Raw genomic sequence first — 26,000 nt, 5'->3', positions numbered from 1 at the left:
TAGTGTGACACCTGGCGAGATAGATCTTCAGAGAGGCTATCGATCAGTCTTGAACAAGAAAATATTAACTCAAGTTGACTTTGTGAATTCACTTTTAAACACGTGGGGGCTGTTAACCAATTTCGGGTTGTGGGGAAGGGTGGGGCATCAGTGTGGCACAATCTGGTTTAAGAAGAGTCCTGTTGGATCAGGCTCAGCTAGTCCAGCATCCAGTTCTCACAGATGCCTGTGGGAAAACCCCAGGCAGGATTTGAACACAAGATCACTCATCCTCTTCCATGGTTTCCAGCAACTGGTATTCAGAAGCATTACTGCCTTGACTGGGGATGCTTTGACTCCTACTGTGGGAACCAGGGGTGCCATCTTGAATAAAATATTGGGGGGAGGGCAGTCAGGTAAGCCCCACTCTGCATAATCAATCACAAGACATGGCACCCACCCACCATTTAAATGGCAATGCTCATTAACTGGGGGAGGGGGGCACTAGGCAGGGACTTTCACTATACTCTTTTCTGTACTTGCTAAAAACCTTTTTTGTTTAGGCATGCCTGTCCAGATGTGTAGAATGCTGACATGCATCTTAATATAGTTATTAGCTTATCATTTATTTTAATTTTTTGTGTGTGAATGTTTTAAATAGTTTGTTAAAACTGTTTTTACTGATTCATTCCATTGTTTTGATTCTCTTTGTAAACTGTAAATTTTGTGAAAACAAACAAACAAAGGCAAAAACCTTTAAAACTACATTTGGGTAGCTTGCAGACTCAGAGTGTGAATGCAATGTTAATTGATTTATTTATAAATGTACCTGCCCTGCTTTCATTCAATACATATAGGCATATGAAACTAACAGACCAATATTTCAGGTTGTGCAGAGCCCCCCAATCCTGCTACTGATGCTCCTATTTGAACCCAGAGGGTGAGTCCCCTGGCTACGTACTGAAAGTGACCAGATGAAAGGTGGCAACAGAACCAGGCTTTTACAGTATACCTTTAGTAACTGCAGAGAAGACGGCAGACTGTCAGCGTGACATTATTATCATAAGATAAATATTTATTTGCTTACAGCCATAAGTCGTTGCCAGGACAACAGAAAAGGAGAAACATAAAGGATGAGAAAATATAAACTCTATTTGAAATCAAGACTAAAATGAAACTTCAACACTTATTGGGGTTGCTCTTAATTCTAGCTTGCTCAAATTAACAAGTCATCTTTGTAAACAGCAACCATTCGATTCAAGATTCTCGCTGGGATTTCAAACTATTCAATTTTCCTTTCCATGCATATGAATGGGTAGTCTGACGCTCTGCTTTTTTATTTGGCTGTTAAGCCTCACCGTGCTTGGATCTTTCAAAATCCGTCTTGCGGCACAGCACAAAAATCCAGCACATGTTGCGAACTTCACAGAAGCCAGTTTGGCAATTAAACGACGTGATATAATTATTTCATTCATTTAATTAGGAATTCCCCCTTGAGTTCACCACTGCAGACTCCAGTCCTACGCGTGACCAGCTCGCAGCAAGAGCAAACGGGCGCCCGAAGTCAAGCTACCCGGGCGCGAGTGCGAGCGAGCGAGCGCACTAGAGCGCGCGTGCGCCACTGCCCTCTCCAATGGCCGCGCGCTCCGTGGCGTCTCCAAAATACGCCGCCCGGGGATGCGGGCGCACGCGCTGTACCGCGCCAGGCCATCGGGCCCGCCCACTTCAGACAGGCATGGCTACGAGTAGGGAGGACCTGAGGCGGCGGCGAGGGGCTGGTGGGGAGGCGGTCGCAGCCGCCTCAGACCCCGGCGCGAAGGAGTCGCGCAGCCCCTCGGCTCCCTCCTCCTTGCGCCCTGGTACCTTTTGGCTAACGCGCCTGGTGCTGCTGCGCGCCACCGCCTTCATTTACTGTGAGTGCCTGCCTGGCAGGGGACGGGGAGGCAGAGATGGAGAAATCGGCGATGGGGCTTCCAAATCCTCGCCATCAATTCTCTATTTCCAGCAGACGATTTTTATTTGGTGGGGTGGGGATAGATAACAAGCATCTTTCTCTCCTGCTTTTTAATTTTTTTAAAAAAGAAACTGACAAGACTGCAAATCCTAACCTCCCACATACCCCATTGAATTCATTGGGACTTTCTCATAAATCAGGAAACCGGAAGGCGTCAGGCAAACCCCCCCCCCTCCTTCCCTGCAAATAAGAAAAATGATTGCAAAGGCTGTTGTGGCTCACTCTGCACAGAAAAAAGCTGAAGGGAGAGTGATGCCTCCTGGGGCAATGAGCGCAAACAGATTGCTTTGTACTTGGCTTCTACTCTACCAATTCAGCTTCCAAGTATTTTACAGTATTACTTTCCACAGAAATACTCATTTTCTGGATTCATAATTTTTTAAAAATCAGATTGCTAAAAATCAGTTCAGTTCTCTAAGTGTTTTGATTATTTCCTCCCTCTGTGTCCTGAATCTTCCAACATTCAGCTTCTTTGGATGCCCCTGAGTTCTAGTGTTATGAGAGAAGGAGAAAAGCTTTTCTCTTTCCATTTTTTCCACTTTCTATCTTGTGAAACGCCCTTAGATCTTTTGATGAAGGGTGGTATATAAAGCAAAGAAAGAAAGCATAATTTTACAAATTTCTATCATGTCACCTCTTGCATTTCCAGCAAGCTCTGCTTTTGAGAATGGTCTTTAGGAATCTGGAATGAAGATGAATCGGGACACGGGGCAAGGATTTGGGGAAATAAGATTTGCACTGCAGGATTCAGTGTGATAGATTCAGGTGCCGTATGTGCCAAAGAGGAGATCTGTTGGGTCCGCTTGACTTGCCCACCCAGTCAAAGGAAGAAAAGAGCAGAGTGTAAAAACCCGCCATGTATCGCTTGCACCCCTCTTGACTTGCACCCTGAAGATAGATTTGCTTTATGTTATAAATAATAAATGCACAGATATTGAAGGTTTCTTTAGGTTTCTAGCTTTGCAGAAGAAAGCTGCGGGTGTGTGTATTTCATAACTATTCTTTCAAGAGCCAAAGCTCACTGGTAGAACAGCTGCTTTGCATGCAGAAGGTCCTAGATTCAATTCCTGACATCTCTGGGTTTTGCTTGGAGAGACTCCCTGTCTGAAACCCTGGAGAGCCTATGCCAATCAGTGTAAGCCACAGGTAGGGAATCTTTTCAATGAATGGGCAAGATCCTGAGGCCCCACCACCCCAGCTTGTAACCTGGATAGATGGGAGTGGCCACCCACCTTTCACTTGCCTGATGTCATCTTGATGTCAGGTGACCAATTTTCCATTTGTAGGGTGGCTTGAGTTCAAGCCATGCTGCAAAAGAAGATCCTGGCCAGCCCAAGGCAGGGCTTGCAAGTCATCAACTAGCATTGCTTTCAGGTTCTCCTTCTGACAGGAATCACTCTTAGTGATACTTTGCATTTGGTTAAAGGTGCCAAGTTCAATCTTTGCTTTCTAAGGAGAAGTTGGGAGAACATTTTAAGCCTCCCGGTTGTTCATTTGCAACCACATATTTACATATATGACATGAGGACACCAGAAGAGCTTCCTGGAACAGGGAAATGGTCCACCTAGTCAAACATCCTGTTCTCACAGTGGCCAACTGGATGCCCATTATGGGAAGACTGTATGCAGGACTTGAGAGCGAGAGCCCTCTACCCATCTGTGGTTTCCAGCGTCTCGTATTCAGAAGCATTACTGCCCCAACTGTGGAGGCAGCACATAACCATCATGGCTAGTAGCCAGCGATAACCTTATCCTGCTCCTTGAATTTGCCCAATCCTCTTTTAAGTTGGTGGCCATCACTGCCTCTTGGGGGAGCGAGTGCCATATTTTAACCATGTGCTGCATGTAGATGTCAGATGTAGTGTGGGGCTTGGATAAAATAGCCTCGCTGGCCAAATTAGGACCCTGGTCTGGGTTAATTAGGCCTGATACTTCCCCATTGCTTGTGTACTGACCTCAGTGGACTATTGGCCTTTCCCTTTATAAGGCATCTTTCCTTCGTGGTTCACTACTGCATGTGGTCAGCACTTTTAACTGATTTTAAGAAAATTGATTACTTTTTTGTATTTGTTATTTCTTTTTTGTAAGAAGTTTGGGTGGGAATGGGGAGAAGCAGATGTGTCTCAAACGTTTTGCATTTTACGTCTTTTCATCCTTATCGAGCATGAATATCGGGATTATTTCTTCCTCGAACCATGACAATCTTTGGGTGGGGAGAGCAACACAAAGAAAAGGCTGGGGCTAGATCAGCAGACCTAACAAGTCTGGATGGTTGAGACTCTGTGCCTGTTGGGTTGTTCTTATTATTACCGCTAATGTATTAATTGCCTTCTAAACCACAGTGTCAAGGCGATTTACGCGTAAGATAACTGAAAATAGCTAAAAACACAGAAACAAGAAATAGGTCTAAAACGGGACCAAATTCCTAACAAGTGGACACTTGTGGTAGAGACCCATTTGTCCAGATTGGGGTACATCATTGGAACAATAATGTTTGCAACTGTTTCTGGAAAGTTCAGGTGGTGGGCAACTGTACATAGATGGATGATCTGACTCTGAATAAGGCATCTTCCTATCTACTACCTCATCCCATGTAATGCACAGAAAATAGCTTTAAAACAATATGAAAATGAACAGCTTCTACTGTGTTCCGCTAGATTTCCAGAAGTGACTTTTACATTGTGTGAAAGCTTAAATATAATATGGAAATTAGCAGTTAGGGAAAACGTCAAATGGAGTACTGTGTGAATGCATCCCAACTGAGCTTCTTGCCATTGTGAACCTGTCAGGCCTCTATTTCAGGGGCCTCTTTGTGGCCTTGTGTCTCCCGCTTCTAGATGTTTCCGTTATGTCCAACCTGCGTGTAAATAACAGTGTACACTCTCCATTTTATTTCCGTTTTTGTCAGAGTGTATCTTAGTCTTCATTTGCTCTTCCTTTGTTTATCTTTGCTCTCAAGCCAGGAGTGTAATTTGTACTTCTAGGAGCTGATGAGCAGTTGGATGGCAGGCCAGCAATTTTGAGGTAAATTTTGATTAGCACTTGAGGAAAAACTCCTTGGCCAATTGCAGTGTTAATCAAGGTAAATTAGGTTGTGGAGGGTTCCCCACTCCTCACCGACCCTCACCCTGGAAGGAAGCGAAAAAATATTTTTAACCAGAGGTGGATATATTAAACTGTGGGGGAAGTTTCATGAAGGCCACAGGCTTGATTTGGATTTCTTTATGTGTCTTAGCTATCATTTACGACTGCTTTGGTGTTATGGTGGAATGTTATAGTATAGCCTACCAGACACCTGCTTACCTAGCTGCCTGTGGTGGGTAAGTGTCGCCTACAGGTGACCAAGCAAACAAATTGAACAAAAAAGGGTGGTTTTGGTTCCCTCTCTATCCCCCCCCCCCGTATATTATTTAGGCATATGTTGGCTGGCAAGCAAATGTAACCTGGTTACATTTGTTTATTTATTTATTTATTTTAAAAAAATATTAACAATTTCAACGTAACAAAATATAAAAACATATTATAATCATTCTTTCCCCCCCATTTCCCCACCTCCCCATCAAACCCTCCCCCCCACCCTGAGACTTCCCTCAGCTCCTCTCTCTGATTTATACAATTTTACAGTATGCAGAGAATAACATGTACATTTGTTTATTTAGATGATTTCTATATATACGCCGTCCTTTACACAAGCCACAGGGTGGTTTACAGTAAAAGTAAATAAGATGAGAAGAATACACGCAATCTGTAAAAAGATACAAGCCTTAAGAGTAACAGCCCAACTCATAGCAAATCAGCAGGTAGCAAATTACTAAAAGAGGCAGCAAATGCTCTATCTAAGCAAGCAAGCTGGAATTTACTCCCACAAGAGGCAATGATGGCCATCAACATGGATGGCTTTAAAATAGGATTGGACAAATTCATGGAGGACGATAAGGCTAGCAATGATTACTACCCCTGATGGCTTATGTTCTGCCTTCACTGTTGCAGGCAGGAATGCTTCCAAATACCAGTTGCTGGAAACTGCAGGAGGGGAGAGTGCTGGGGCACTCGGGTCCAGCTTGTGGGTTTCTCATTGGGCCACCTGGTTGACTACTTTGAGAACAGGATGCTGGACTAGATGGGTCACTGGCCTGATACAGCAGCCTCTTCTTTCTCCTACAATAATTCTGCTTTGCTTGGACTGTTGTGTCTCCACTAACACGCCTTTCCCCTCATCTTTTTTCTTTGCAGTTGTAGCTTTTTTGGTGGCTAAGCATCAAAACAAGGCCCTGATTGGAGACCAGGGACTCCTCCCTTGCAAGTTGTACCTGGAGAGTGTCAAGCGCTATTTCAAGGGGAAGATAAACTTGGACGCCTTAAGCTATGCCCCGACTTTAATTTGGTTTTTGGATTGGTCCAGCATGGACAGTGTCCTGGATGTCTTTGCTGTGGCTGGCCTGGGGATCTCATCTTTTGTCCTGGTCACCGGCTGCGCCAATGTGATCCTCATGGCTTCCCTGTGGGCTCTCTACCTCTCCTTAATTAACGTGGGACAGGTCTGGTAAGTTGGTTGGTACATCTTCTCTGTTATACTTGCTGCTTGTCATTCTGAGGACCCTCAAGTTATTAAGATGATGATGTAGAAATAATGAAACATCTCATAGGCTCCCCACCCCTACCCCCAACCTCATGCCCTCCAGATGTTTTGGACTATAAATCATATTGTAGGAATGTCCCATTCCTTTGATGTAGAATGGTTAAGAAACGTTTTAAATAAATAACGATTCTCCATGCCTCTATGCCAGAATCCTGTCCAATGAATCTGTCTACTAGGAATAGGTAAGAAATCTAAGATAGCCGGGGTGTGTATGTGGAATTTGATTTCTGGGCTATGACAGTTTGGGGTTGGCACTCCAATTGCCTTAGAAACACAACATGAATGATGGGATGATACCTTCATTCTGTCCCTGGATCCATCTTGAGGAAGAAGGCTGGGGCTCATCATGCCATTTTGTTTCTACGCCCAAAGCAAGATGTTCAAAGCCCTAAATGACATGGGCCCCAAATACCTGAAAGGTTGCCTCTTTCCCTACAGACCCTCCTAGGTGTTAAGATCAGCAGTGGGGGCCCTCTTGGTAGTTCCACCTCTCTCAGATGTTCAGTGAGTGGCAGCCCAGGAGAGGGCCTTCTCTGTGCCTGCCCCGAAGTTGTGGAATTCGTTCCCCACTTGCCTGGCTTCTTCACTGTATAGCCTTTGATGAATGCTGAAGATTCATCACTTTCTCCTGACCCTTGGCACCTGAGATATGTGTCTTCAGAGTTCTCCCTATTCCTGTGGTTGTGGGCTGTTTTAAGTGTTTTTAATTCTGAATTTTTAATTGTTGGGACCAGCTGGTGAAGGGCAGGCAATAAATATAACAACAACAAGAAGTAATAATTCCTGCACTACAGGCATTTGGATTTTTTCCAACTCTACAATTCTCTGATTCTTTGGATAACAATGCCTTAGAGGGGATGGGACCCTCACTGTGGTGAGCACAACAAATGGATTTTGGGAACCTTGCTGAAGAAACTCCAGGGTTCCTTTGCTCCAGTTGTCCAGAGGGCTGTGGGACTTGATTGACAGCAGGATCTTGCTCAACTTGCTGAGCCTTCCTTAATGGGCACAGAAACTTGGCTCCCTTGGGAGGCCACATGGTGCCTCTTGGGAATGTTTATTTTTCTGGCTCTTTCTTTGCTGGAGCAGGACTGTGGCTTTGATGGAACCACGTGTGATATTTGAGGCTGGATTGTTATTTGGGGTTACTGATTCCCTTTGTGTGTGTGCGCGCACGCGCAAAACATATGAAGTTGGATTCAGCTCCCTCACTGGATAATTTATGGCAAACGGTAGCTTTTGTCGAGAACCACATAGCAATTTGATCAAGGAGGACGAGGTTAAGGGGAGTGGAACTAGGTGTTGCCCCCCATTCATCTCAATTTTAGTGGCAGTATAAATTATGATGAAATATTAATGGAGTTAATGTTGTAAAGAGGGGTGGGATAGTTTTAAAAAGTGGGTTGTTGACTGTTTAAAATTCTTCTGCTTCCCCCCTGCCCCATTCAGATTTCTCTGAATGTCATTATTCTTGTATATATACTGTGACATTCAGTTGCTTAGCTTTATGAGCTAAGCAGGACCTGACATCCTTTCGCAGGGCCTGCAAGACAGAGCTGTTCCACCAGGCCTTTTTTCAGAGCGCAGCCTGACCCCCTCCTCTGGCAATCTGCACAAAATTTTGCTTGATGGTTGCCATTAATTTGATTTTAATTTGATTTAATTAATTTTATAATGAATGTTTTAGAAGGTTGGACTGTTTTGATTGTTGTTAGCCGGGATATAAATAAAATTTATTATTATTATTATCATTATTATTATTATTATTATTATTATTATTATTATTATTATTATTATTATCATCATCATCTTTGTGGGCTATTAAAATAATAATTAATAAATGGAGCTTGGGGTATGAAGTGATGTGGATTTATTTGTTTAATATACCGCACCAGTTGAAAAAATGTAACTCAGCACTCTATTCTAAGAGTGGATACAGAACACAATCATCATGGTTAGTAGCCACTGAGAGCCTACTCCTCTTCCACGAATTTGCCCAATCATCTTTTAAAGCCATCCAAGTTGATGGCTGTGACTCCTGTGAGAGTGATTTCCATACTTTAACTGTCTGCTATTTAACATTCCTCCTGGAGAGGGTAGTTTTCAGTTATCCTCCACAGCAGCCAGACTAGCTGAGATTTCTGCTGTACTTCTTGCACGTTCCATTCCTTGCCCATCATGGCTTCTGAGCTGGAGCATCATGTTGAACCTGGGTCTGTTTGGACCAGTCTCTGCTAACCGTGGCCAGTTTTGGGTGCCGTGTTGCCCTTTGCCAACCTGGTGCTCTCCAGTTGCTTTGGAGTAGAAGTCCCATCATCCCCAGCCAACGTGGCTATATAATTGTGGGTTCATGGGAGCATGGCGGTGCTGGGCTGCAGCTGATGGGACTTAGTCCAAAGCATTTCACATGCAAGTTGGCAATTTATTCAAAATGGGAGGCAGTAGTTTGGTATGCTCCATGGTGCCCTTGGAGGCCTAGAACCTCCCTCTTAGGGCCTTGTTGTAGACTTTGGTGTGGTCTTGAATGCTCCATGCTCTAGAAGTTCTAGTCTACCTTTCTGAACACACCTATTTGCAGAAGGAGGCTGATTCTGGATATGAACCGGCAGCCAATGCAGCAGTTTTGAAATGGCTACTGTTTGTTGTACCAAGTGAAGTTTAGAATACGTCTTGAAGGACAGACCCATCTAGACCCCATTGCAGTAATCCAATGCGGAAGTTACCAGTATCCACTGAAGGCCTTCCTTTTCCAACAAGACTTTTAAGTGGAGATCTTTTGAAAATCCTAGTCTGTATCTACATTCTTAGAAATTGGTAGTTACTTTTCGTTTAAATCTATTTGGGATGTTTTATGGAAAGAAATTCATAACATAAATAAAAGGACCCCCAGTTTCCCTTCTGTGCCTCTGAGATGCCCGAATGCCAGAGAGAAAGGAACACAGGAGCTGTCCAGTGCGTGGCAGAGTGAGGCAGTGGGCAAGCTTTATGCGACTCAGGACCCTCCACCAATGTGGGTTTATCCCTATCCCTCAGTGGGCTTCCTTTTCCAGGCCAGCCTCTGGTTTGATACTGATACATGGAATTTGGAAGCAAGAAAGATTTTCATGCAGGAGCATCCAAAAGGATATTTTTTCTTTGGCACCCGGTTGGTGCACCTGGATATCCTGAGCCCTTTTTGTTTTCTAGCATCTGGTGAGTGGAGACAAAGTCTTGAGTTACATGAGTGGCCGGTGTGAGGTTTCTGATGGGAAGCCAGTTCAAAGGTAGATAAGCTGATGGGTTATTTTTCTCTCTCTTTTTTTTGAAGAGCAATGCAGTTTCCCCTCTTCTGTTTTTTCCCTGCCAGCAAGGGCCAATTTATTCTTTTAAAGTCCCTTCTTATTTTAATTTTTGAAGCATTTATCTATTTGTTTTGGGTCAGAAGCTTCAGATACCAGGCGCTGTTGACTTGAGTGTGTCTCTTTTCAACTCCAGTCCAGCTGGCTGAGACGCAGGACGGAAAGGAAGCTTCAGCAGAGGGACTGCCCCCTTTTCTTTTCTTCCTTTTTTGCAGCCTAAATCAGTGAAGGTTTCGGCTACGTGCCTGTTGATGTACCCTAAGGGGCCCAGGCCTCTCCAGTTTTATAGCAGAGCGAGCAAATAACATCCATGCTTCAGGATAAATGTTGTTCAACATTTCTACCTTTTTGAGGAACTCCCTTGGGTCCACCTAGCTCAGTATTGTCTATACTTGTGGTTCCCAATTTGTGGTCCATGGACCCCGGAGGGTCCACATAACCCACTCAGGGTTTTGTGGCACATACCTGTCAACTGTCTGGGACATCCCATTTTCGGGTGCCATGTTCTCGTGTGGGAACACTGCCTGGAAGACGCATGTCTCAGTCTAGTGTTGGGACATTGGGGGGGTATGGTGGCACCGTTCCCATAACAAAACCTACAACAGACATATCAACGTTTTCAAAAGCAGGGGGTCCCTATCTTGGCTTTTGAAAAACAGAGGGTCGGTAGTATTTAGCTAATGGGGAACCACTGGTCTACACTGATTATCAACAGCTTTCCAGGCTTTCAGACAAAAATCTCTCTTAGTCCTACCTGGAGTTGCCATCAGGGCTTGAACCCGGGACTGTCTGTACACAAAGCAGATGTTCTACGTTGAGCTGCAGCCTTTCCCCCTTTTCTGCAGAGAGCCTGCCACATCTTCCTTGTTCTTTCCAGAGGTTCTGTGTTGTGTGTGTGCGCGCGCCTGGAATTGACTTGCTCAAACCTGCGCCCAGAGTGGCTGGGGCAACCCAGTCAGATGGGCGGCATAACAATAACAACAACTGGTTCCAGGGTATAGGTTGAGGGCACACAAGGTTCCAGGGTATAGATTGAGGGCACCCCCCCTTTGCCTGAAGCTAAGCAGGTCTGGGTCTAGTCAGTACCTGGAACCACATGTCCATAATGTATTTATCAGTACTGTATTGTGTGCGCCACTTTGGGTTCCAGAGGGAGGAAGGGCAAGATACTGTCTCCTACAAGAGGCAGTGGTGTCTACCAACTTGCATGGCTTTTAAAGAGGTTTAGAGAAATTCACGGAGGAGAAGGCTATCAGCGGCTACTCACCCCAATAGCTACGTTTTTACCTCCACCGTTGGAGGCAGACATGTTTCTGAAAAACCAGTTGCTGGAAACTGCAGGAAGGGAGAGTGCTCTTGTTCCCAGGTCCCTCTTGTGGGCTTCCCACTGGGGCATCTGGTTGGCCACTGTAAGAAGTGGGTGCTGGACTAGATGGGCTACACTGCCTTCTTGTTATGTTCTTACTCCCACAATAATTCTGCTGTACTTGGATGGATGGGGCTCCAATAACATGTCTCCTCCGAATCTTTTGTTTTCTGTGCAGTTGTCACTTTTTGGGTGGCTACTAGTCATGATGGCTATGTACTGTACTCCCTGCGCCGGAGGTGGCCGAATACCAGCTGCTGGGAAATGGCTGCAAGGAGGGGGAGTTCTTTTACTTTCAGGCTTCATATAGGCAGCTGGCTCTTCACGGTGGGAATAGGATGCTCAACTAGGTGGGCCTTTGTTCCAATCCAGCAGGGTTCTTATGCTTGCGGCCTGCAGCTTTTCCTATGGGTGGTGTAAGGCTAGATTGACTTCCTCCAGTCTGCTTTGTTCCACTCCATAACTTCCTGGCTTTTCCTATTTGAAGGGAAGACACGCTGGTGGTTTCTCCTATGAGAAGCAACCTATGATCGGATTAGGATTGCTTTAACAAAGCTTGGGGGATTTGGAATTGAAGCCAAGGCAGGAATTCAAAACATCTTGTGGAGCTGGGGGAAGGTTGCTCTGTTGTTTTAGGATTTCCTGATAATGAGCTATGTTCATGGAGTGTACAGTGAACATTGGAAGAAGTACCTGTTTGGATCTATTGGTTGCGGAAATTTGGCATCAAGAGATAATCTGTATGTATTGATCTTTGTTTTTGTCATTAATCCATGTGTGTTTAGGTCTTTATATTTATGTGTGTGTGTGTATACAAACACACACACACACACACACACACACACAAACACGTATGCATGCATGTACATGTGCATACACACCAAATCTGAAAGCTGTTTACAGTACAAAATCAAAACTCTAAAACATTTTGGAAAACAGAATATATCTGCACATATACAAAATGCTGGATTGCTGAGCAGTACTATCCAGAATGAACAGGGGGGAAAAGTGAAGTTCTCAGCAAGTACAGTGGTACCTCGGGTTAAGTACTTAATTCGTTCTGGAGGTCCTTACTTAACCTGAAACTGTTCTTAACCTGAAGTACCACTTTAGCTAATGGGGCCTCCTGCTGCTGCCGCGCTGCCGGAGCACGATTTCTGTTCTCATCCTGAAGCAAAGTTCTTAACCTGAAGTACTATTTCTGGGTTAGCCGAGTCTGTAACCTGAAGCGTATGTAACCTGAAGCATATGTAACCCGAGGTACCACTGTATCTAAAAGATGCTGTGGTTGGTGTCTGCTAGATAACATGGAGAGCGGAATAAACATTTTAATACTTCCATGTTTTGGATTGCAGTCAAAATTTCAATCACCCAGTTTGTGCAATCTGCTAGTCCCCATCGTGCACTTCACTGCAACTGGACGGTTGCAGTGGCTACTGGCTTCATCCTGATCTCTGGTACTGCATTTGGGTTTGGTTTTAAAAAATCTGGATTCTGTCAGTTATTCTGGTTGAATTCTTGTGCCTGTGAGATTGTTGTTATTATTATATATTTCTTTATACCCAAACTTTTTCCCTGATGGGACTCAAGGCGGCTTGCATATAAAAAAATGAGAACTGCTAAAAACATAGAAAAAACAATCATTAAAAAAAAATAAACTATATACATGTATAAAATCTGTTAAAACCATACAAATAAGTATAATAAAAACAACATGGCACCAGCCCCTTCATTAAAAGCAGTCCGTTCCCAAAAGCCTGTTGGAACAAAAAAGTATTTACCTGCTGACATGGACAAGGAGGGAGCCAGTCTGACTTCTCTAGGGTGGAAGTTCCAAAGTCTGGGAGAAGCCATCATGATTCTGATTTAGTGCTCCTAGTCTGATGTTGAGTTGAGAACAGACATTGGCCTTGTCTTGCTCATGAGAAGGACCGACCCCCCCCCATTGTACTGTGGATTTAAAGTGATACCATCAATTCTGTGAATTTGAAGTGATACCATCAATTATCTGATTTTATGTCTTTGAAATTCAGTTGCTTAGGCTTTCATGCTCAAATCCATCTGGACCCGGGTTAGTGGCACTGAAATCAGAAGAATAACATACAATTTGCATGATGAGCCTTTTCCAGATAATGTAAACATCGAATCAACATCCTAGATACCATAGCTGGTGTCATATAGTGGACGAAAGTGTGATCTGTGGTTCAAGAGATCCCCAGTTCAATCTTGCCTTAGCCATGAACTCACTTGCAATCCACTGCTTTCTCAGTCACCTACCCTGCTCCAATATGTGATAACTAGCTTCATCTAGATCCAACATATGGGGTTGCATCCAACTAAGTTCTCGTTAGAGGAGACCCACTGAAATTAATGAACCTATCTATGTTAGTCATTCCCATCAATTTCAATAGATCTGCTCCATGGAGAACGTAGCTGAATGCCACCCTTAGGCCAAGATCCAATGCTGGGTCTACTTAGAAGAGACCCTTGGAAGAAGAAAAATGGACACAACAAGCTGAGGTCCAATAATTTCAACAGGTCTACTCTGAGAAGGCTGGATACAACTCTTAATATTTAGGCAGTGCCTTTTGACTAGCTGACATCCTTCATTTATATTAATTCTGTAATCCTTCCAGCAGTCTTGTAACATTAACCTGTATTGCAGTTAAGTCTCACTGAAATTAGTGGGGCAGATCAGTCATGACATAAGAGCGTTTTGGTGAGACTGAAGTACAACTAATTTCATCTAGATCAGTTGTTCCAAAACTGTTTTGGGCTACCGTCCTCTTCGTCTCGTAAACTCACTCCCAGTGCCCCCTACCCTATAAAAAGCATTATTCAGAATAGCGGTTTGCATGACCCACTAAGGAAGGTAACAACATTAAAAAAATCAAAACTAACAATTAGTTGCACACTTACTCAAAATCCAGTTAAAACTACTTAGTTCTATTCATTCAACAAAATTGATGAACTTGGCTCAGTGAGAGCAGCTTTTCAAAGTCTGATAGGCATTTACATCTTCAGCCCCCCCCCCCCCGATGGTGGTACTGCCCATTTTGGGAACCATTGAATTTAGATCTATAGTCCATGGAGCTGGTTTAAAAGCTTTTAGTGAAAACAAAGCATATTCCTGTGCATTTTGGGGGCAAAAAGTGCTATGTGTTAGAGCCGCTTTTCACTTGGCGTGCTGCAGAAAGCAACTTTTCATCACAAACAACAACATTATAGCCCTTTGGCAATAAGCTTCAGAAATGCCTTTGTTTATCACGGTCCAGTCTATGGCCTTCGCCATTCCTCCTGTCCTCCCCTCCTCCAAATGGAAAAAAGAATAATTTCTAGAAACTTAAACCAAAAGTTAAAGGATCTCAGGGGGGTCATCCTTCCTGTAGGAAGCAGATTTTGGCACCTCTTGCTGATATTGTGGTGGTGGTGGTTCTCGGGGAGAGACGGCCGGGCGTATCAGTTTCAAAGAATGCCGTGTGCGGCTGATATGACATATTAATGAAACGAAGATTAATACCATGTGACACTGCTGCTGCTTAGCTGTACAAGCAGGGGCTAACGAAGCTAATTGAAAACATACTCCTGGTTCACAAAATTATAACTTAGTGACGGCTTATGTCAGAAAGGAATAATTTTCATCCCATCTTGAGCTGCCTCTGGAACGATCTTGGCCCCCTGGCCCTAATCCTGTAAAAGATCAAACACACACCCTAGGCTGGTTAGTGCAATTTCAGAAAGAGGCAAGCAGGAGCAAAGACTAGCATTTCAGCACTCCCCCCCCCCCCAATAATTAAAATTAGACTTCACTAGTTTGATGCTAAAGAAATGTGCCCTGAAAGTATAGATCCCCCCCCAATATTCACGTTTCTTCAGAATTACGGTACTTTGGGGCTTCATCTCATGCTAGTCTAACAGAGAACAGACCCATTGAAATTGATGGGCATGACTAACACAGGTTCATTAATTTCAGTGGAACTACTCTGATTAATTCTTAGTTGGATATAACCCAAATAACCTTGGAAGAGGAAAACCTGGGATATAATTATTTCTAAGATACATTTGGCTGCTGTGGTGTAGTGCTTAAAAGTGAGATACCAAGGTCCATATCCCATTGCCATGAAGCTCACTGGATGATTTTGGGCCAGTCCCTCTTTTTCAGTATAACCTATCTCACAGGGTTGTTCTGAGGGGACTGCGGATCTTCTTGGGCTCCTAGGAAGGGAGGTGAGATATAAATGTAGTATTCAGTGCTTTTTTGGTTTTAAAAGAACGTCCCAGTACTTATATATCGAGCATAGAGCTGTCAGGACCAGCACAAAATGGCTGCCATGGTCAGCAAAGTTAAGATGTGTTAGCACTCTGTACTGGTGAATACTGTCACACACACAAAAAAGCCGTGCTGGTGACAACGATGATAATAATTATAATACTAAATAATAGCAATAGGAGTTCAGGCCACTTGCGGCAATGGCGCTATTTTGGTCCATTGAATTTCTGCTTCTTCAAAACAATGAAGTTGCAATAATGTGACTACTCAGATCTGACTGAATAATAGTAATATTAATAATAATTGATGATATAATACAGCACAAGGCTGCCTTCATGCAATAAGCTCTCTGTCTGTCAGCTGAGAGGCGGGTCCTTCCTAGGGGAAAGTTTCCCACATTGTCACCAGGGTGCCTCCATTGTAACAATACTGGGGCTGTCAGCAAGGAGTGTCGGCTTTCTCTGCAATGTCCCTGGAAGTCTTTCCTCTCAGTATCTCTTCAGTTTTGTTGTCATTACTTATTAAGTCTCTCAGTATGGGCTTCCTGGAAGTGTCTGGTTTTTGACTTTAGGATGGTGGATGAGACTATCCCTTAGCCTGATCCAGCTAGGCCTATTTTTAAAGTTTTATTTTAAGTATGTATCTGTTTGCGGGTGAACCCCAGCAATAGATTTACACAGAAGGATAAACCTCAATATAAATTTTACGGTAAAAACGGAAAAGAGAAGTGACTAAAGTGGAAATAAAGGAAATTTGAAAGCATTCCTGTTTACCCAGGCAGATGAATACTGTTCCTGGCAAGTCTGAGATTACTGGATAGAACAATGTTTTTAACTGTAACTGATTTTAGATGCTTTTCATTATAATTGTTTTTAGAATGTTTCATCTGTTTTGTTTTTCTCTCTCTTTGTTTTTATTTTTAAATTGTGGATCTGTTTGCCTCCCTTGGCCCAATGGGGAGGAAGGGTGGGGTTAATAATAATAATACAGTAATAATAATAATAATAATAATAATAATAATAATAATAATAATAATAGTTATTACTATTACTATTCTTTGGGGACCTTGAACTTAGGTTGCAATGCTGTTAATTCAAGGGCTGAAACAAGTTGAAAGAGAAGAAGTGATTTCTAACTGTCTTGAGGAACTGTGTGAAATAGCTGCAAGGTTGTTACCTCCAATGCAGCCTTCTCCAATAGATGTTCCCAGATGTTTTGTACTGTAATTCCCATCAGCACGGCCATTTTGGACTCTCATCTCCCAGCAGTCCAAAATATCTGGAGGGCATCAGGTTGGGGAAGTCCAGTCTAGTGGTTGGAACTCACAGTTCCCTAGAGACACACAATGACCCCTGAACAAACCAAGATAACCAGCAAAGGAATTTGGTAGGAATGCTTGTTCTTGAGTATAAATGGGTTGTTATTTTGGGACACAGCAAACGCAAGTTGTTGTTGTTTTTTAAAAAGATGAGACAGGGAAAACTTTTATTTTAGTGCAAATGTTCCCCTTGTTTTTGAATGTGGATATTTGTAATTATAGGGCAGTTCTTTAAAAGATTGGGGACCACAATAAAGTAGATCCAGAAACCAGACAAGTGCTTTCGTTTACTACCCTTGTAAACGCATTTCCTTCCCCCTCTCCCCACCACCATGACCACTGTGGAACGCCAACAGCTTAGCAGCAACTCAAACCAGCTGCCCAAGATGTTACTTAACCCTCCGAAGGGGCTTTCAACTTAATAGTGTGTCAGAAATTGATGGTGAACTTGGACGGTGCCTTGGTACAGCTTCACTTCTGATTAAATGGAACTGCTTCCAGCAGCTCTCCATGGGGTTTTAAAGCACACTGCTCCGGTTTTTATTTAATGTATTGTTTTGCTTGTTTATCTCTTTTTGTGGGAAGTCTCCAGTGGCACTGCCTTGAGTTCTTGAATGGCAGAGGGTCACAGGGACTGATTTTGGGTGGGTGGGCACTATGTTTTGGGAGAAGGGGATCGCGTATGAGATTAAGGAGGGGGGCTGATGTTGACATCATGGTAAGTGAGATTTGAAATGACAAGATAGGCAAGAGCTCAGTTCTGAAGATCAGAAACATGACTGGCAGTGGCTCTGTAGGGTTTCAGACAGTGGTCTTGGGAGATGCTGAAGATTGAACTTGGGTCTGGTCTGGAGGCTCTAGCTTGTGCAAAAAGCTGTTGCTCAACTGTTGATGGGGACAGACGATCGCCATCACATAACTGCACTGCTCAAAATTCTGTACTGGCTGCCCTTAAGCTACTGGGCCAGGTTCAAAGCTTGCATATTCATATACAAAGCCCTTAAACAATTTGGGTCCAGGCTACCTCAAGAAGTGCCTAATCCCTTTTATCCCTGCCTGATCATCATCTTTGCGGGAGTAACTGTTAGTAGCCCCTTGTGGGTCAGATGCATGATCACCAGGGCTTGTGCTGTGTTCTGTATTGTGGGCCCAGTTTTATGGAACTCCCTTCCATTTGAGGTCAGACAGAACCCCTCCACCTGGTGCCTATTGTAGACTTTTCCTATTTCAGCAGGCATTTTAATGGATGTTTGATTCCACAGTTTTAACTTGTGTTTATCTTTCATATTACATTTTTGAAAACCACTTAAGAGACTATTGTGGCTAAGCAGTATGAGCATGGTTTAAATAATAACAACAACCTGGGACCTGTAAATCATGTGCTTTACCGGTGAGCTAAGGTCCTCCCTTTCAAAAACCAAACAGTTTGTTACATGGAAGGTACTAGCACATAGGCAGCTATGAGAGCATTGACCCATCTAACTCAGGGTTCCCAAACTTCTTTTTTCTCTGGGTCACACTTTCAGAATGAAGATTTGCTCAGGCTATGCCAAACTTTTTATTGATAAGAAATACATTGGAAGATGTAAAGAAACATCTCCTAACAGTGCTTGATTTATAACTTAGAACACAAAACACAACTACTTTATAATATGATCACTGTCCTTGAATCTTGCTGCCACACTTGCCATCCTCTCCTTTGAGGACCACTGATCTAACTCAACTGTGGCACTGACTCACCAGGGTTTCAGGCTGTGAGTCTCGCATCCCTAGCTGGAGGTGCCGAGATTTGAACCTGGGACCTTCTATATGCAAAGCAGATGCTCTACCACTGAGCTATGGCCCCTTCTCCACAGGCATGTGCCAAAGGGCTTCCTGGGGGGTGGGGTGGAGAACTGGTTTGCTGTTTGCCCCCTGTTGAGTGCCTTGTTTTCATTTGTTTATTGATCTTTTAAAAGAAAGTGTATTTCAGCTTTCTGCTCAAAGCCTTCAGATAGCTTTGCAGTATTAACAAACCACTGAAAATGCTGTAAAGGCCTTAGAAGAACATTAAAGCATTAACAAATGGAGAGTGTGTGTTTGTATTTTTGAAAGACAAACAAAATGTCTATGATATGGAATTGCTTCTCAGCTTGCCACTTAAAAATGTTGAAAGTGGCCTGTGAATATTTTGTTCATTTGTTTAGACAATTTATATACTGCTTACATACTTATTTACCAGAATAGCTAAGCTAAGCAGTTTGCAACATATCTTAAAACATCATAAAGATAAAAGGCAAGAAATACTAGGAAAAATTCATATTCTAGAGCAACGCAATTAACAACCAAACAGATCATATCATCATTGTTTTATTTCTTAACTTGCATTGTAACATTTCCCCTCCCGTTTCTTTTGCAGGTATTCCTTTGGTAAGTGAACATAACTCAGAAAATCTCCAGTAGTTGTATTTTCATGCACTTTTGGGGTATGTAATACTTTACAATTTCTCTATTGCTATTCTTCCTCCCCCACTTTTTTATAAAAAGGGAAATAGTTATAACCTTTTAGGACTTATGGACACATTTGCAAACAGGATAAACTGAGAATTAATTTTATAATGAATGATTTTAGAGTGTTGTTTGTGCTGTACTTTTGTACTGTTTTATTGTTGTTAGCTGCCCTGAGCCCGGCTTCGGCTGGGGAGGGCGGGATATAAATAAAATTTATTATTATTATTATTATTATTATTATTATTATTATTATTATTATTATTATTATTATTGGCACGCTCATCCCCACACCCCACACCCTACTCTGTTGTTGTTGTTATTTATTTATTGCATTTATATCCCACCTTTTCCTCCCAGGAGCTCAAGGTTCTCCCCCTCCTCATTTAATACCCACAACAACCCTGTGAGATAGTTTAGGCTGAGAGGCAGTGACTGGCTCAAGGTCCCTCAGATCCTGTGGGGATGCGGGTGGCGCTGTGGGTTAAACCACAGAGCCTAGGATTTGCCAATCAGAAGTTCGGTGGTTTGAATCCCCGTGACAGGGTGAGCCCCCGTTGCTCGGTCCCTGCTCCTGCCAACCTAGCAGTTCGAAAGCACGTCAAAGTGCAAGTAGATAAATAGGTACGGCTCCATCAGGAAGGTAAACGGCGTTTCCGTGTGCTGCTCTGGTTTGCCAGAAGTGGCTTAGTCATACTGGCCACATGACCCGGGAGCTGTACACCGGCTCCCTTGGACAATAAAGCGAGATGAGCGTGCAACCTCAGAGTTGTCCACGACTGGACCTAATGGTCAGGGTTCCCTTTACCTTTTTAATAGAGCATCAGCATGAAGCCAAACAATTGGTGATGGCTACTAAGTTATTGCCAAAAACCTAGGAGAATGAAACTGGTTTTACCTGCTTGTGGAGGCCCATCAGGGCCTCTGCCATCCAGGCTTTCAGGGGAAGGGGATTCTGGAGCCGGGACTCCACAACACAGAAGACCCTCTCATGCATCACCATATGGTGGGTCACACCTCTATGCCTTTCAGACAGCACAGGCTTTGCTTGGTTTCCAGAGGAACCATATGAATTGGTCAGAACTTGCACTGGTAGGTGAATTTGTAAGAAGGCATTTGAGTCCCAAAGCCACAGGACTTTAAATATCATATAGTAACCTTTGTGGTGGATGCTTCTTTGATGAGCTTTTGGTTTCAGCTTTGTCCCAGTGGCATGCCAGGTGTGCCCGGTGCCTCCTAGTAACTTTTTTTGGGGATGTTGTAGGAGATTGCCACCACCATCCATCTCTGCTCACCCACCACTCCCGATTTCTGGCTTATGTAAAAACATGAGGAGATACAGCTTCTTCCTCAACTGGGTCAGGTCTTTGAGTCCTGGTTAATCAAACCCTTTGTACACAGCAGGCCTCTGCTCTATTCCTTCTGTTTTTGGATGAGATGCTTCTGAGTTGGGATTAATGAAATAAAAATGCCTCAAGCCTCCCCCCGCAGTTCTTTATTTTTTTGGCAAGGAATGCAGGAAACCCACAATATATTTTTGTTATAATAGAACTGTGGAACAGTGACATTTTGTCGTCTATCTGTTGTTGTCAGAAGGCATTTAAATATTGCTGAGCTTTTTTTTTTTGGGTGGGGGGAATCCCACTTTAGCGCTGGGTAGTGTTTACTTCAAAGGACAGTCTTAACAGTTCCTGCTGGGATCCTTTGTACCCGCTGGGTGCTTCCTGTTCCCTTGCAGGAAGCATGGTGCTTGCTTGCTTTTTTATTTTTTTTAAAGCATATTTTGAGATTGGCTCGTATTTCAAACAAAAACCATCTTTATTAATAGTGGGCTATATTGAATGAAACCACTACTTGTGCAATGGTACTTCTCTCCTCTCCCCGCCTCCCCCAATTTGCTCCAGAGGGTTGGGGAAACCTCAGATCAGATTTTGTTGGGTTGGGGGCGCAGTAGGAGCAGGGAAGGTGAAGTTCTGTTGCGCAAGCAGAAGTTATTTCTCAAGTGCAATGCCTTAAACTCATCTTATCATGAGGCCTATGTGGAACACTTGCATTCAGCAGCAGTCTACCCCCGAATGAGGTGTCTGTGTTCTGCGGCAGACTGCCTCTGTAGGGAGTGTAGCAAGAGAGTTTCTTTTGCATTCTTGCCCTGCTAATGGGCTTCCTGTGGGTATCAGGTTGGCGCTGGGCTAGAGGGATCTTTTATTCTGATCCAGCAGGGCTGCTTTAATTATTTTTCATTTTTTATTTCTGCATACAAACCCTTTACTTTAGCAGAGATCCACCTCTGAATAACCGACGACGTTCTTGGCCTTGTTCTTGAGCTGTTTTGCTAAGACGACAACCAGGGTGGTGTCTCTGGACCAGGTGTGGCAAGGTTTAATGCTGTCGGGAGTTCCCCATGGGTGCAATGGCCTCCGTTGCCCTCGGGGTTGGAATTTCTCTGCAGCGATGTCACTGCCACAAAGCTGAGCCCTAACCGTGTTTGTCATGCTCTGCTGCCCTTGACGGTCTCCCGTGGCCTGGCTTCCTCCTTGATCCCCCTATTCCTTGGGGAGAGAGGGAGGGAGAGAGTCCTTCCCTGGTCCCAGAGGTGGAGCTTAACAAGAAGCACCTGTTTCAAAGGCCTGGGACACTTCTACCACAGCTGTTCGCAGTGTTCAGCCATTTCCTGGCCAGCTGGGTCATGAGAATGTTCTCACCACCTAGAGATCTGTTGCTGGGCTTGGGGTGAATCCACCCCCCGGAAAATGTCCTTTAATTTAGCCCTCAGCTACAGATGGTGGACCCTTTTTCCAATGTTGAAATGCAACCCAAAGTAAGGACTAGTTTGCTCCTATTACTATGGCGACTTAATAATAATAAAGTTACACATTGCCTTTTACTTATTACAATTAATTTATTAATCACCTTCTAAACCACTATCTCAAGGCGATTGATGTATAAAATAATTAAGAACAGCTAAAAGCACAAAATACATTTAAAACAAGACTAAAATCCTAACAAATGGACACTTGTGGTAAATATCCATTTATCCAGCTGGAAAAGCTTGTCTCAATGTGATGTACAGACTTACCATTGAGAACCGTTAAGATAGTTTTAAAAAAACAGATAAAAAAACAACTGAGGATAGGGTTAAATGCAATAAAAAAGGAAACTGAGGCAGAGACCTTTTCTTCTAGCTTGGAACGTTTGTTGAAATAGAAATGTTTTCAGTTACTTCTGGGAAGTAAATAATAATAATAATAATAATAATAATAATAATAATAATAAGGATGATGATGATGATGTATCTTAATATGGGTGTTGTTTCCAATAAACAGGGGCAGCTACACTTAAGGCCCTGCTCAGAGTTACTTTGGAGCTGGTTTCTGAAATTTTGGGGACTTGAAGGAAAAACTCCAGCAGAAAACAGTGACTTACTGGGTATATAAGAAAGAAGGTGTTCTCTTAAGCAACCTGGCCCTAAGATGTACAGGGCCAGTAACAGATTGGCAACCAGGGCAAAACCCACAACAAGTTCTGTGCTGTTGGTAGTTTGACCCCACAATAAATTTTATACAGTGGCAACAATGCACTTGCCAGTTTACAGGAAAAAAATCCTTCACCAACCTGCTACCTTCCAGATATTTTGGACTACAACTCCCATCAGCCTCAGCCCCTACTGAAAACACCTGGAAGGCAAAGTGTTAGCAATCGCTATAAGCAGCTCTCTCCCCCTCCTCCCCTCTCTCACACACGCTTGTTCAGCCCTGAAGAAAATATAATATAAAATCTAGATGGAGGGAGGGGAGACACAAACAGGAAGAAGCAAGGTGCCCACTATCTCTAATTTCCCTGGGGATGGGGGTGGAAGGAAGACATTTTTGATTCAACATTCTTTTCCAGCTGGATTAAAAGGTCTCTTAGCAGTTCGTTTTGTATTGCTTTTAAACCTATCATCAATTGCTTTTGGTACTGCTTTTAAAACTATCTTAGCTGTTTTTATGGTCTGGCCTTGAGACATGAGGCGTTTCATAAATATTATTGTTATTGTTATTCATTTAAAGTAACGAGAATCTTAAAAACGTTCCTTGGAATCGCTTCTGCTCTCTCTTAATTCGGGGTCCTGTTTGTTTCTTAGCCTGGAAAGGGTTTTGTGTTTGTGTGTCGATAACTTTTTTTTATTCGTAGAAACGGGACAATTGGGCTGTTGATTATTCCTGTTGTCCGTGTACGACTGGGGGGAAAAACCCCTTTCCCCTTCTGCCTTATTAAATCTATTTTTCAAGCTGTCACTTAGCTGGCCTTTAGCGACAGAGTCGGATGTTTATATGGCCCTGGATGCTGCAGTGCTTGTTTCCAATTGTGCAAGCACCTTGCCCCAGCCGTTGTGAATTAAATGCTCCTCACGACCTCTTGCCCTCCCTGCTCTTAAATTCATGCTTTAAAAACAGCTTAATGAGGGGTTTACTGGCCCAATTGAAAGTTTTTATTAAAACCTATTAGTGTGCTAGAGTAGCCCGCATGAAGGAAGCAATTAGCCCGGAGCGACTCTTAACTCTCTTTCTCTCCTGGCCTACAGCTATGCCAGGTTTTCCGCTAAACTGTTTCCAGATTCAGTCTTAACCCGAAACGTTGCCATTTTTTTTTTTGCATGAGATTCATACCCTCTGGCTTAATTTATAGCTTTGTTTCCTTCGCTCTCCCTAACCTTAGTTCACAATGACATTTTGGGTTTTAATTTAATTAGAAGGGGCAATAAGAGGCTGTTCCTCATTATCTTGGTCTGTCTTGTTGCTGTGCATTAATGCAAACTTGCATATGAACACCCTTCCCAAAATAAAAATAAAAATTGGCTGGCATGTTTTTAAACCTCTGCCTCCAAATCAGGCAGAAGCTGCTATTTCCCATCCTGGATGTTATGCTTCACTTTCCCCTTCCACAAATAATGTGCTCTAAGTGGCTTATAAGTATAAAAGCAAAACGTAAAAACAACTGTTAAAACACAAAATTATCAAACAAAGAACAGGGGCAAAAGCCTTAAGAGACCCTCATCAGCAATCAAGTTAATAATTAGCCACAGATCAAAAGCATGTTTTAAGCCTTACAGGCAGAAACTTAAGAAACTGATACAGGCAATTTTGGGACACATTTTTTATTTATTTACCCTAAGCTGCCTCCTAATGTATCTTGGGGTCATAGAATATCCCCAGCGAAGGCATCTGTGTTGTGTCAGGAGAAGAACATTTAAATCTGATTCCTGGATCAGCTTTTGTTTGGGGAAAACCACATGGGACATTCCAGCCCCCCCCATAATACTTAAACAGGAATTTTAAAAATGTACATAGGCAATTGGGGTGGGTGCATTTTCCCCTCCCAGGCCAAATTCGAATGTATCTTGGGCTGTTAAATTGCCCCCCAAAAGCCATGTCAGCATCAGGGCACTTGCCTGCTTTCTTTGGTTCAGTGTTGTGTAAACCAGACACATGGTTTTTAGTAAATTGAGTAAAATATTATCATATAACAATAATTAATTCTTTATTTTTAGACCACCTTTCATTAAGCCCACAGTGCAACTTGCTATCACCTTCTGAGTACAGTTCAAGCATTATGATGAAGACTGTAATAATGGAAATAAACAATAGTAGAGAGTTTGGTATAAAATTATCATAAGAAGAAGAAGAAGAAGAGTTTGGATTTGATATCCCGCTTTATCACTCCCCTTCAGGAGTCTCAAAGCGGCTAACATTCTCCTTTCCCTTCCTCCCCCACAACAAACACTCTGTGAGGTGAGTGGGGCTGAGAGACTTCAGAGAAGTGTGACTAGCCCAAGGTCACCCAGCAGCTGCATGTGGAGGAGCGGAGACGCGAACCCGGTTCCCCAGATTACAAGACTACCGCTCTTAACCACTACACCACTGGCTCTCAAGCATCATCACTAATGGAGGCAGCGTGGCATAGTGGTTAGAGAGTTGGAGTAAGACCTAGGAGACCAGGGTTCAAATCCCCACTCAGCCACAAAGCACCCTGGGTGACCTTGGGCCAGTCTCTCCCTCTTAGGCTAGCCTACCTCACAGGATTGTTGTGGGGATTAAATGGGAAGAATGAGAACCATTAACATCACCTTGAGGTCCTTGGAAGAAAAAGTGGTATATAAATGCAATAAAATAAGTAACTTGCAGTCCTCCGGATATTTTTTGGACTCCAGTTCCTACCAGCCCCAGCCAGCATGGTCAGGACTGATGGAAGTTGTAGTTTAGCCACACCTGATGATTCCCCACCCTTGCATTATGCACCAGCCTTCAAAAGTGCAACGTGCCTATTATTGAGCAGCTGAGCCGGAAAAGCGTTTTTCTGAACTCCTTGCAGTCACAGGGGATTGTGGGAAAGGACAGGGAAAAATAATTAAACCAATTAACTCTCCCGGGCGACAGAGGGCCTTCAAGTTCTTGCTAGCTGCAATCTGCACGTATCCGCAGCTAAGTAACTATACATAATTACAAAGTTTGGAAATGGCAGGAATGAGATTAATTTACGTTACGCAGGACCCTTGTGCCACTAAGTCAGATTTGAAAAACTCTCAGCACAAACGAACACAAACTGCCCT

General features: G+C 43.3%; 1 protein-coding gene across 4 annotated transcripts in view; it reads left to right on the top strand.

Moving 5' to 3' along the window:
- The first annotated feature begins 1,676 nt into the window (after window positions 1-1,676).
- LMF1 (lipase maturation factor 1) overlaps window positions 1,677-26,000 on the top strand; it is a 161,722-nt gene continuing 137,398 nt past the window's right edge. For 2 of the 4 annotated variants that reach the window (XR_014002045.1, XM_081170140.1), the window contains exons 1-3: window positions 1,677-1,892; window positions 6,227-6,536; window positions 19,323-19,333. Coding sequence is in view for 3 of the 4 variants with exons in the window: in XM_081170140.1 (XP_081026266.1) it covers window positions 1,715-1,892; window positions 6,227-6,536; window positions 19,323-19,333 (499 nt within the window). In the remaining variant the exon portion in view is untranslated. Of the gene's footprint in view, window positions 1,893-4,870; window positions 5,018-6,226; window positions 6,537-19,322; window positions 19,390-26,000 lie in introns of those variants that run through there. The other 2 variants (XM_081170141.1, XM_081170143.1) reach the window with 2 other exon arrangements.

The sequence above is a fragment of the Podarcis bocagei genome, assembly GCF_964188305.1.
Source record: "Podarcis bocagei genome assembly, chromosome: 14".
Lineage (NCBI taxonomy): Eukaryota > Metazoa > Chordata > Lepidosauria > Squamata > Lacertidae > Podarcis > Podarcis bocagei.
Note: the sequence above shows the minus strand (reverse complement) of the source record. Positions and strands in the feature narration are given on the sequence as shown.